This window comes from Coenobita brevimanus, chromosome 92, assembly GCF_032717465.1.
Source record: "Coenobita brevimanus isolate Jiangsu-jjx chromosome 92, ASM3271746v2, whole genome shotgun sequence".
Lineage (NCBI taxonomy): Eukaryota > Metazoa > Arthropoda > Malacostraca > Decapoda > Coenobitidae > Coenobita > Coenobita brevimanus.
Genome location: NC_137045.1, coordinates 14,094,134 through 14,107,678, shown reverse-complemented (window position 1 = coordinate 14,107,678; position 13,545 = coordinate 14,094,134). Strand labels below are relative to the sequence as shown.

At 44.4% G+C, this 13,545-nt stretch overlaps 2 protein-coding genes across 2 annotated transcripts in view; both read left to right on the top strand.

The window, feature by feature from the left end:
* LOC145412246 (uncharacterized) overlaps positions 1–9,993 on the top strand; it is a 56,662-nt gene extending 46,669 nt beyond the window's left edge. The window contains exon 3 of the transcript XR_013899544.1: positions 9,935–9,993. The gene's annotated coding sequence lies outside the window, so the exon portion shown is untranslated. The remainder of the gene's footprint in view (positions 1–9,934) is intronic.
* LOC145412094 (carboxylic ester hydrolase-like) lies at positions 1,564–12,640 on the top strand. Its single transcript, XM_080282011.1, has 11 exons — positions 1,564–1,812; positions 2,156–2,314; positions 3,518–3,665; positions 4,986–5,171; positions 5,475–5,725; positions 7,290–7,440; positions 8,274–8,452; positions 9,086–9,245; positions 10,188–10,317; positions 11,521–11,635; positions 12,212–12,640. The coding sequence occupies exons 1-11, from the start codon at positions 1,564–1,566 to the stop codon at positions 12,638–12,640; spliced, it is 2,157 nt and encodes a 718-aa protein (XP_080138137.1).
* The last annotated feature ends 905 nt before the right edge of the window (positions 12,641–13,545 follow it).

The following is a 13,545-nucleotide window of genomic DNA, read 5'->3' as shown; positions in this document are numbered from 1 at the left end:
TCTTAGTATCTGGTTAGCTTGTTTGTTAGTCCAATATGTTAAATTTTGTAAGAATATTCACCAGACTGACTGAATAAAGCTTGAAAATTATCGAACTGAAGGGGTAATATATCGCTGTAGTTCATCTTTTTTCTTTATTCCAATTCAGTATAGTCTTTCAGTAACATGATCTGGTGTTAACTTGATTAAACTGGAAATGCGTCGTCGTGGTGAGGAAATACATACAGTCGTGGCCATCCCTTGTTGGGGGGTTCCCAGGAGGCGGATAGGCGTCGTATGTTTTGATGTTTGGTCTGTTTCACTGCATAAAGAGAGGCCCATAGGTAGCGCTCCTGTTCCCACTCCGCCGGTCGATTTCTCTTGAGTTGTGGAGACGGCTGGGTGTAGTCAGTATCTACCCTGCATCATTTATTCACCTCCTGCTCCAAATCCACAACCGCGCCCACACCAGCCGACTGTCTCTGCAACCCATAAGATGCTTCATTTATTCATTTCCTACTGTAAATACCGCAACCACTCCCACACTGGCCGACTGAACCGTCCCCGCAACACACAAGCGTTTCTAGTGGGAGCGCTATTTACGGATTATATACCCTATATTTGAAGTTCTAATGGCGCCATCTTGACGGGATAGACCAATAGTATAGGCCTACACAAATCTGGTCTGTTTATCTGGGAATTTCAGAGTATGTGAGTGAGGAGGCGGGGGAGACCCAAGGATGAGGTAGTGGGATGGATTGGAGGGATATATGAGCGATGGGGGGGGGAGTGAGTTCTAGAGGGAGAGAATGGGGGAGACCAAGGATGAGATGGAGGGATAGAGTGGAGAGATATATGAGAGGGAGGGGAGGTTTGAATTTGAGGAAAGGCAGCCAAATGGTGGAGGACAGGGCTACGTGGAGGCGATTTGTTTTTGGGAACCCCTAACTGGAAGGCGTCTGACAATAGATATAGATAGATAGATAGATAGAAATATAGAGATAAACGCCCTCCCGTCTCGATATTTTCTCCAATAATTGGCCTCTTTGGTCTGAAATAGTTTCACCACTTCATTCCGAGGACGTGTTGTATTGTTTATCTTGCCTACTGCGGGTAAGTATATTTAGCATCGCAGAGACTTTTCGAACCTGGGATACAACCTTCAGTAACCTCTCCATTAAAAAGGTCATTCTTAAATTGCTTCCAGTCTATTCTAACTCAACCCAACCGAATCTAACCCAACCCAACCGAATCTAACCCAGCCCAACCCAACCCAACCCAGCCGTATCCAGCCCAACCCAACCCAACAGAATCTAACCCAGCCCAACCCAACCCAACCCAGCCGTATCCAGCCCAACCCAACCCAACAGAATCTAACCCAGTCCAACCCAGCCCAACCGAATCTAACCCAACCCAACTCAACCCAGTCTGACCTAGCTCGGCCCAAGCTAACCAAACCTAACTCTGCAGATTCTAATTCGGACAAATATAACTAAACCAGAGCTAACCGAAAATAACCAAACCTAACTAACTCTAACTTAGAATCTAACTTAACCTGTGTACTCTCCACCCTTTTAGTAAACCATGAAGGGCTTGTCGTCGGCTTGGCTATGCGTCGTAGGTCTTGCGCTCCTGTCGGCGAGGTCTGTGGGGGAGGAGGCCGATGCAGGGGCAGGGGAGGGGGCTGGGGGTGAGTACGAAGTGCCTCCAGTGATTGAGACGACCAGCGGGCAGGTATCAGGGGTGAAGGAGGCGTCGACGAAGGACAAGACCTTCTACTCCTACTACGGCATCCCCTACGCCAAGCCCCCTGTAGGACCACTCCGGTTCAAAGTTAGTGGTGGTTAAATTCTAGACACACACACACACACACACACAGTGGAAATAATCATGACAATCCTTTCGCTGTTATTTGTTATCATTTTCTTTCAGGATTCTCAGCCTTCGTTTTAGTTTGGAATACGGATTGGGATGATGCTGGTGATGATTATGATAATGATGGTGGTGATGATTTTAGGTGGGAGTACGGGTTGGGATGATGGTGATGATAAGTGTTGGTAATGATGGTGATGATGATAATGATAATCGTGGTGTTAATGATGATGATGATGATGACAACCGATACATTCCTCTCAAGCTTTTTTCCACTATGACTAAATGTGCTTCCCTTCGTCAGGATCCCGAGATGGTGGAGCCGTGGGAGGGCGTGAGGGACGGGAGCAAGCAGCCGCCCATCTGTCCTCAAATCCCGACGAAAGTTTTCTTCACCGGAATGGGAGACGCCAAAGCGGTGGGGCAGGAGGACTGTCTCTTCCTTAGTGTGTTCACGCCGAAGGTAAGAGACACGGGTGGAGAAACAGGGAAGGAGACGACAGAGGTGGGCAGACAGAGGGAGACGAATGGAGAGACAGGGGAAGATAGAGGGAGACGACAGAGATGGGGAGACGGGGGGAAACAGAGGGAGACAACAGAGATGGAGAGACAAGGAATGACAGAGGGAGACAAGTGGTAGAGAGAGCGAGATAGAGGGAGACAGGAGAGGTTGAGAGACAGGGGAAGATTAAGGGCGACAACAGAGGTGGAGAGACAGAGGGAGATAAAGGGAGACAAGAGAGGTGGAGAGACAGGGGAAATAGAAGGAGATAAGGAGAGGTGAAGGGGGATAGGTGGGAAATAGAGTGGGGAGAAAAGAGGGAGATAAGAGATGGGGGAGAAACAGGAAAGAGGGAAGATAGCAGGGAAAGGGGAAGAGGGAGGGACATACGGGGAGAGTGATAAGAGGTGGGGATTGAAAGAGGGGGCTTGGAGAGAGAGTATAGGACAAAGGTCCCTTCATTAAAATATTCACACCATATGTAAGTAAGGGAGATGAGAAGGAGAAGTGGAAAAGGGAAAGGGTGATGCTGAGGTTCCAGTCTGACTTCCTTTTGTGCTTTCAGTGTATACATCTGACATCTCGTGCTCTCATTTTCTTTTGACATCTTATGGCTTAATTTTCCTTTGACATTTTCCACTGCTCTAAATATATACATTACTTTATTCCGACATTACTCTAAATTAATACTTCCTTCTGACATCCAGTGCCTTCAGTGTAACGTGGACATTCATTCTGACGTCAACCAGTGCTATAAAATGTAGACTGTCATCTTTCAGTGTAATCTAATGGGGGTAAGTTGCTTATCAACTCTTATTGGTAATCTGATTTTTTAACCGTCATTTTGATGTGGACTATGGTTTTTCCTAATCTTAACTTAAACTACTTTTCATTTCCTAATCTTAATCAGGACCTTTTTCATATCTTCATTTGAACTTTTTTTTTTTTTGTAAATCTTACTCTGACCTTCTTATTTTTTTTCCGAGATATTGATTTAGAGTATTTTTTTCTTATCATGATATACATTTTCCCCCAAATCTTGATGTACGTTTTTTTTTTTTTTTTTTTTTCTTATTCCTGACCTGGACTATGGTTTTCCTCAGTCTCCAGCCAAAACAGTATCCAAACCAAAAACAATCACCAACCAAATTCGTCTCCCTGCAGCCGGGCAACACCAGGGCGCTGCTGCCCATCATGATCTTCATCCACGGCGGCGGGTGGCTGGCTGGGGGCACTTATGAGTACCCACCACACGTCCTCCTCAACCACGACGTCGTCCTCGTCACGCTCCAGTATCGGCTCGGCATCCTTGGTCAGTCTTTGTAGATTTCAGAGCAGTCGTAAGATTTAATTCTATCCCAGCTGAAGATTTCCTTTTTTTTTTTTTTTTTTTTTTCTCGTAGGAAGAGCGAGAGACAGAAAGGATGAGCTGTCATTTTTGGTCACTCTTCAGTACAGTTCGTCTTTCCTCATGCAGTCAATCCTTCTAGATGCATAAATACGTAAATAAACTCGAGAGAATAGGTTGTGGCAGTGGTTCCAAGAGGTATGCAGCTTCAGCCCGACCTGGACCCTGAAGAAGATGCTGGAGTTTCAGGATTAAAGTCTGAAACTGATGTGCTGCGACATTATACACAATCTGCTGTTTGGGTGCTGTTGTATCAGTGTGGTTGTTGATTTACTCCTGACCTGCGGTGATAAGAGATATGGCTGTTATTAGCGGTATACTTTGATCAGAAAGATGTATATGTGCCTGTTACTTATATCTGTCTATATCTATCTATTATAGTGTGTGTGTGTGTGTGTGTGTGTGTGTGTGTGTGTGTGTGTGTGTGTGTGTGTGTGTGTGTGTGTCTGTCTGTCTGTCTGTCTGTCTGTGTCTGTGTGTGTGTGTGTGTGTGTGTGCGCGCGCGCGCAAGGATTTCCTGTGTTGTCATGAAGCGCAGTATACTATAATTAACTTATAATTTAGTGATACATAAAATCTTTTTAAACCCTTCCTAAACTCTGCTGTGCGTCCCACCTCTAACCCCCACCACGCTAACTCCACCACTGACTCCACCAGTAACCCCACACTACACTAACTCCACCAGTAACCCCACACTACACTAACTCCACCAGTAACTCCACACCACACTAACTCCACCAGTAACCCCACACCACAGTAACTCCACCAGTAACCTCACACCACACTAACTCCACCAGTAACCCCACACCACACTAACTCCACCAGTAACCCCACACCACACTAACTCCACCAGTAACCCCACACCACACTAACTCCACCACTAACTCCACCAGTAACCCCGCACCACACTAACTCCACCACTTACTCCACACCACACTAACTCCACCACTAACTCCACACCACACTAACTCCACCACTACACCAGTAACCCCGCACCACACTAACTCCATCACTGATCACTCACCACACTAATTCCATCACTAATTTCCCACCGCACTAATTGCACCACTGTTCTCTCACCACTATGAACTCCACCACTCTCTAAACTCTACCACCACCACCCAACCATCCCATCACTAACTCTACACCACACTAAGCCATCTCCATCTCTACCCAAGCACCGCACCACACTACACTAACCCTTTCACCACCGCCACCCTACAGGCTTCATGTCAACGGAGGATAAGGTGGCCCCCGGGAACTTGGGCCTCAAAGATCAGACTCTGGCGATGTCGTGGGTGCAGAAGAACGCTGAGAAGTTTGGTGGCGACCCCCTAAGAATTACGCTGTTCGGGGAGAGTGCAGGGGCGGCGTCTGTCCACTTCCAGATCCTCACGTTTTCGTCTATAGGTAGGGTGATTGGGGATTTACACTGGTATTTTGAGTGGTGGTTGATGTCTGTTCGTAGATCCATAGAGTAATATTTTTGATAGAGGGACAGATTTATAGATAGATAGACAGGTAGATAAAGATAGATGTAGATAGATTGATAGATATACAGTATATAGTTGAATGGATGGATAGGAAAGTAGTTCAGTAGACAGATAGAGTAGATAGATGGACAGGCTGGCAAGTAGATAAACTCAAAATAAACCAAGAAGAAACTTCCATCAGCACGTATTTCCTTTCTTTTCCTTTCTTGTCATCTCCCAGGCCTCTTTCACCGCGGCATCTTGCAGTCCGGTACGGCCCTAACCACGTGGGCGCTGGGGAAGGCGCACAAGGAGGTGGCAGAATATCTGGGGCGTCGATTCAACTGCTCCATCCCTGAGGAGTCGCAGAAGGAGGAGCAGCAGCAGCAGCAGGAGGAGGAGGGCAGCAGTAAGAGCAGCAGCGAGGCCCTTGTCGAATGCCTACAGGAGGTGGACGCCATGGAGTTTGTGACCCTCTTCTCTCAAATTTCTGTTAGTTGCCTGTGCTTCTGTCTTATCCTTATCTGTGTTATCTGTGTCTATCTGTCTGTATGTTCATCTGTCGGTATCTATCTATGTCCATCCATCCATCCATCCATCCATCTATCTATCTATCTATCTATTTGTCTATCTATCTACCTACCTACCTACCTACCTACCTACCTATCTATCTACCTACCTATCTACCTACCTACCTACCTACCTACCTACCTATCTATCTATCTACCTACCTACCTACCTACCTACCTACCTACCTATCTATCTATCTGTATCTATCTATCTCATCTGTATCTGTCTTTCTATATCTGTCTATCTGTCTGTGCTTATGTCTGTATCTATCTTTCTGTCTATCTATCTATCGCCAGACGCCTAAATATCGTAAGGGGTGGCCACAAACGAATCGCCTCCACGTCTCCCTGTCCCCACTTTGGCTGCCCTTCCCCCAGCTCAGCTCCCCTTTATTGCTTATTTCTCTTAATTCATTCTGTTCCCATTTTTGTTGCCTGTTTTGGGTAGAAGGAGCTTGTAGTGAATTTTTTTTTGTAAAAGAATAAGTGTTGATAATTGAGGAAGTTTATTTAGTAAGGAAAGAACTAGAAGGTACTATTTCTCCTCGGTCAAGACAAGTTTCCTAACACCTTTTCCTAAGTGACTTATTTTGCTTATTGCATCTCTCTCTCTCTCTCTCTCTCTCTCTCTCTCTCTCTCTCTCTCTCTCTCTCTTCGTGTTCCATAAATCGTTCCAATATCGCCATACTCTACATAAACAACGTACAAAAGGATATTAACCAGACCTAATAAAAAAAAAAAAATCGCTAAGGAAGAGGTGCTAGGGAGCCACCATGCCCCACGAGAACATGGGTCACTGCGTCTGCAGCGGCGAGGTGGTGTGGGTGTGAGCGTGTATGGGCGGGGATGAGGGTGGCTTTGGGTGGGCGGGACTGTTGTGGGCATTAGTGGGTGGGGGTGAAGGTGGCTTAGGGTATAAGGGTGTGTGGGCGTGGTAATGTGGGTGGGATGCTAGTGTGGGCGTGAGTGGGTGGACAGCTTCGGGTATGCGAGTGTCCAGGTGGTGTGGACGTGTGTGGGTGGGCTTGAGGGTGGATAGGGTGGTGTGTGGATGTATGCATGTGGGCATGATGGTGGTGTGGGTGGGCAGAAGTGGGCGTGTGAGGGAGGGGGCCAAGGCAGCTTAGGATGATGTGTTGGGTGTGTGAGGCTGCGACATTGCTGGATTAGTGAGTGATAGGCAGAGGGAGATGTAGGAAATATAGTGGCTTGGAACACACACACACACACACACACACACACACACACACACACACACACACACACACACCAAAACAAACCTCGTCATACCACATCTCCAATACAATCCCAAGACACTCACAGTCCCTTCCGACACTGAAAGGGAAGACGCTGAAGGACACAAAACTAACTCCTACGTCCCTTTCATCCTACGAGAGTGGGCCAAACCAACTCCCTCTCATCCAAGTTTTTTTTCCCCCTGCCTGAGTGGGGACAGAAGTAACTCCCTCTTCCTCTCAACCTGCAGGATTTACTCTTGAGCCCGACAATGATGGGTCCCCTCGTTGATGGGGACTACCTGGCCATGCACCCCGCCAGGCTTATGAAGGAGGCGAGGCACAAGAGAGTCGACCTCATCACGGGCATCTCAAGGGACGAGGGCGCCTTCGTTACCCTGCGTCAGTAGTTTTTTTCCTTCCTCATTTTTCGATATTTTGCCTCTTTCGTTCTTTTTTTTTTTTTTTAGTTTTAATTATTATCTAGTTTAATCTCTGATATTGTTGTGAGTCATTATTTAGATTTTTTTTTTTTCATTTTTCGACTTTTTCCCATTTTGTTTTTTTCTTTATATTTAAAACTGTTGTACTTTAATATTGGGCACTTCTTGGGCCAACGACGCTTTCATTTCTTCCATTTTTTTTTTTTAGCTTTTTCTTCGATATTATGTGTTACGTTTTTGATTGTGTGTGTGTGTGTGTGTGTGATTCACCGGGTCGGTCAGGATCACTTGATGGTCGTGATCGTCAGCTTTTACCCTCCCGGAAGGGAGCTGAGAGCTCATATAGTCCGATCTAAGGGCAAGGCTGTGACCTTCACACACCCACACACCCGTCCCTTTGCTCAAGGGGGACAGTAACCACCCACTTCGTCAGTGAAACTTTTCGCAACCTGAGCGAGGCGCGAACTCCCGTCCACCAGTTGGCAAGCGAGAGCGTTACCACTGCACCAGCGAGCGGTGTGTGTGTGTGTGTGTGTGTGTGTGTGTGTGTGTGTGTGTGTGTGTGTGTGTGTGTGTGTGTGTGTGTGTGTGTGTGTGTGTGTGTGTGTGTGTGTGTGTGTGTGTGTGTGTGTGTGTGTGTGTGTGTGTGTGTGTGTGTGTGTGTGTGTGTGTGTGTGTGTGGTGTTTTAAAGATGCTGCTGCTGATGTTGATGATATTTATGTTAACGCCAAAGATGGTGCTCCTGATGATGATAAATAACACCCCCCTCCCCTCCTTTCCATCCCACACAGCCATATACGCCAATGAAGCACTTCGCTCCTCCATCATGTTCAACTTCGCGCATTCGGGTCCCAGGGCGCTCGGTTTCAGCCCCGAGGACATTTCGCCCCTCAACCAGACCGTGAAAATCTTTGACCGATACGTAGGAGGCAACACTCTAGACGAAACTACAGCCGATAATGTGACAAGGGTAGGTTTTTGAAGTTTATTAGCTGTTTTTGTATTATTTTGTATTTATGTAATTATTAGAGCTGATATTGTTATTATCTTTGACCTATACTTTGGAGGCATCACACTGGACGAAACTACTGCTGATTATGTGACAAGGATAGGCTTTAGGTGCAATTCTTTCTATGTATTTCTTATTAATAGTCATTTTTCTTATTTATTAATGGTTTAGTAGCTTAGGATAATATTTGATGGATTATTACGATACTGTTGCCCATCTTCTTGTTTTTTTTTTTTTTTTTTTTTTTGGGGGGGAGGAAGTGCTGCTGATGCTGATTGTGTGTCTGACTGTCCATCCATCTATATATGTCTGTCTGTGTATCTCTGTCTATCTGTCCATCCATCAGTTTGTCTTGTCTGTCTGTCTATCCATCTATCTATCTATCTACCCGCATCTATCTGTCTGCCCGTCTCTCTGTCTGTGTCTGCCTGTGTGTCTGTGTTTCTACCTAGCTATCTCTTTCTAGCTATCTCTCTACCTGCCTACCTACCTATAAATCTGTATCTGTTTGTCCATCTCTGTCTGTCCATACCTATGTCCATCCATCCCGCCACTATCACCTAACCCAGCATTCCTCCACTCTTCTCTTAACAGCTCTTCACAGATCGCTTCTTCTCCGTCGACCACGACCAGACCGCCTCCCTCCACGCTGCCAACATAGTGAGACAGAAGAGGAAGGTGTACCAGTATGAACTCCATCACAGAGGACAGCGCTCCTTTAGCGATGCGTTCCCTCTTACTATTGGAAAGGATTGTGAGTAATCGGGGGGGACTGTACTGGGGCATCGTCAGGAAAGTGTTGGGGATTGCTTTCAGGGTGTCGTGGGAATTGGTAACTGTTTTTTTAGGGCTTCATGTGCATTAGTGATTGTTTTGGGGCTTCGTCAGTAAAGGGGGATTGATGACTGTTTTTAGGGGGTCGTGGGAATTGGGATTGTTTTTAAGGCTTCGTCAGGAAAGAACTGTGAGCGTTTGGGATTGTTTTTAGGGTCTCGTGAGCACTGGGTATTGTTTTGAGGCATTGTCAGGAATATTTTTGCTTGTGATATTAAAACAAAATGGTTTAAAAGTCCGTGATACTAAGAGAAGTTGTTGTGTTCATGGTACAGAAAGAGAAATAATAGTTTTGCTGAAACATTATTATTATTATTATTATTATTATTACTATTATTAATATTTTTGTTATCTTTCATTCATTCATTCATCATCTAATCCTGTGTTGTCCCAAGAGAAGCGTAGGAGCCTGGAGCTAGGCTAGTTGGTACTGACATTTAAGATGAGTGGCCAGCCTCATTTATCCCTGAGTGGCATAATGTGAGCAATAAACCCTAAGCACCCATTGGATATAAACCTGCACCTGCTGAATTAAAACACCAGGCGCCATAATTTGGTTACTGTGTATGGTTACCACCCAACGTTTTAAATGGTTTTCTGGTGTAAAAGGAAACCACTTGGCTTGTCACTCACTATAGAGTCACCCATAAACAGAAGGAAGAGGAAAGAATGACGGAAAGAAAGACAGAAGAGAAAGGAAGGAAAGAAAGAAGAGAGGAAAGGGCAGTCATCCGAGAGCAACACTACATCGAGTGAGTGGATGGTGAGCACCCCAACCTATCACTAATTATTATTATTATTATTATTATTATTATTATTACTACTACTACTACTACTGCTACTACTACTACTACTACTACAGGGATCAACCACTGTGACGAGCTGTTCTACCTCTTCACCGGAGGTCCCATGTGGTCGCCCCTAGAGAGAGAGGAGGACTTGAAGCTGAGAGACATAATAACTACCATGTGGACTAACTTCGCTGCTACTGGGTAACTGCCTCCTTAACAGCTTTTCCTTAGCGATTCAGTTTTGTATGAATGGGTAACTCTCTTAGGCTCATATTCTCGTTGGTTAAGGAAGCTCCCTAACACCTGTTCCTCAGCGATTTAATTTTGGATGCGGGTAGTTATTATCATTTTATATGTTCTTTATAAGCAGTATGGTGGTATTTGAGTGATTTAAATAACGGAGAAGAGGATAATAAGGAGTCATAAGCAAAATAAATCGCCTAGGAAGAGGTGTTAGAGAGCTTCCTTAACCGACGAGAATACTGGCCTTTAATCTACTCCATTTACTCTAACTTGGCCCCAATTTGCATTCTTTCATTCTTGAATGTTGAGTTTAGCGATAGATTAATGCTAAAGTATGATGCTAGTCACGAAGAAGGGCTATGGGTAGGAGGTAGAACTGCAGCATATCTCTTCATCGTGAATGGCGAGTTGTAGCAATAGATTAACACGTGAATTTGTGCTAGTCACGCAGAAGTGCTATGGGGATGATGTAGAACTGTAACACATCTCTCCATCTTGAATGCGGATCCGTAGCAACAGATATAACATGAATAAGGTGCTAGTCACGAAGAGGTGTCATGACTAGGATGTAGAGTTATAACGAAATCTGGGCCAAGTTAAGGTTAAAAAAAAAATAATAATAACCCCTTCAATCTGATGACTCATTCCTTATTATATTTTAGCCATTTTTATTTTATTTTATTTTTTTATATTTTAGGATAGATTTTCCCCCCGAATTGGTAACGGTGATGTACCCTGTATTAATCTATTTATTGATTGATGGTGTTAGTGGTAGTGGTGATGATGATGATGATGACAGTGATGATCATGAGGAGGAGAATGAGGATGATGATGAGGATAATGTTGATGGTGATGATGATGACGATGATGATGATGAAAGTGATGATGATAACGAAAATGATGATGTGTTTGGGAGGATGAAGATATTGATGATGATGATGATGACGATGATGATTATGATGGGGAGGAGAAGGAGGAAGAAGAAGAGAAGGAGAATATTGATGATGATTTTGATGATAAAGATGATGATTAAGATTAAGACAGTGATGATTATAATAGCTATGATGATGAAGATAATGCTGCTCTTTATCTTCACCACATCTCTCTCTCTCTCTCTCTCTCTCTCTCTCCCCCACTACAACAGTCTCTCTCCCCCTTCAGGAACCCAACACCTGACGATGCTCTGGGCTTCAAGTGGGACCCCGTCTCCAAGGACCACCTCCAACACCTCACCATCAAGCCGGAGCCCTTGATGGAGGAGGACTACAGGAACGAGGTGTGAGAGAGAGAGAGAGAGAGAGAGAGAGAGAGAGAGAGAGAGACAGAGACAGAGACTGCTTCGTGTGTGTGTGTGTGTGTGTGTGTGTGTGTGTGTGTGTGTGTGTGTGTGTGTGTGTGTGTGTGTGTGTGTGCGTGTGCGAAAGTGTCTGCATGTGTGTGCGAAATTCAGGTCTTTTTAACGAAATTCAAATAAACAGACTCTTCCCTAAAGTTAATCTCGTGTCCTTAGAATGGTCAAATCTGTTCTTCTTTCCTGTTGTATAATATTACTTTATTTTTTCCTCTTGTACATTATTGTTTTATTTTTTGCCTGTTTGCATCATTATTTTGGACGATTGTACACTCACTTTACTCCTTGCTGATTGTGCAGTAATTTTGCATGTTGTACAAGATTACATTAGTCCTTTATTTGTACATTGTTACTTTATTTTTCCCTGTTTTACATTAGTACTTTATTATTTTATTTGTACATCATTACTTTGGCTACTGTACATTATTACGTACCTCCTGTGATGGTACATTTTTTCGTTAGTCCTTTATTTGTACATTATTACTTCATTTCTCTTTACAGACTCGAGAATTCTGGATGTCTCTACCTCAGTACAATAACTTGGTCCTTAACCCAGAAAAAGTAGAGAATTTGGTGTACTCGGAGGAGGAGGAGGAGAAGGAAGGAGAGGAGGAGACGGAGGGAGGGAAGCATGTGGAAGAGGGAGAGGGCGAGAGGAAAGGGAAGAAAGAGGGCAAGAAGGAAGGGAAGAAACAGGACAGGAAGAAGGAAGACAAGAAACAGAGGGATCACGAGGAGGAGAGGATGCAGAAAGATAAGAATAAGGAGGAGAAGAAGTACAAGGATGACAAATACAAGGAGAAGGATACCAGGAAGGAAAAGAGCAAGGAGGGCAAAAGAGAGAAGACGAAGGACGAGAAGAGGAAGGAGGACAAGGCGAGGGACGAAAAGAGGAGGAAAGATGAGAAGATGAAAAAAGACGAGTTGTAGTGACTAATAAACCATAAATGGCTGTTGTTTTGGATAATTTATATATATATATATATTTTTTTTTTTTTGAATGAATACCCATTTTTTTCCATAGTAATATCACAACATTGACCATTTTTTCATTTGCTTCTTTTGTTAGACTATTTTTTTTTTTTTTTAGGCCAGCGATGACTTATTTCGATCTTTAAGGGGTTATATACGGTCTCCAGTAACCCCTTCACCACTGAACCTCTATCCTGTGGCTGAATAAATCGTCTGGCGCCAGCAAAAAAAAAAAAAAGTAAATAAATAAATAATTAAGTAAAATAAACAAAACATGCCATCAGAGTGAAGCGGTTAGCCATTTCACTCCCAGGGCCTATTTTATTTCCCTTCTTCGCTGCCTCCAGACGATTTTATTCAGCTTTTAGTGACAGGATCTTAGTAGTAGTAGTAGTAGTAGTAGTAAAGGTGGTGATGATGGTGGTGGCAGTAGTAGTAGCAGTAGCAATGGTAGCAGCAGTGGTAGTAGTAGTAGTAGTAGTAGTTATTGTTCTCGTGGCTGTACTCTCCGGTTCATATGAAACGTGAACCTGGTGAACTGAAGGCTAAAGTTGCTCTTCTCCGGGGCAATCCACCATTCTCCTTTTGGGGGTTCAGGGGGAGGGTGGAGTTGAGGGACGCGTTTATAAAACCAGGCAGAGGAGGAGCAGCGCAGTTACATCGGTGCCACGACGTGAAGGCGTAAACTGAAGCTTCATTTAGTCTCTCCTGCTCGAAAAGTCTGCAGATGCGAATGATACAGTCCGGAAACAATAAGAATAACCCAGTTAGTGACATATGAAAGGGGAAATGAAATAGAGTGAGCCACAGCATTCAATGAGCTTTTGTACTTAGAGGCTGAGTGTGGGGAGGATGTGACGTAA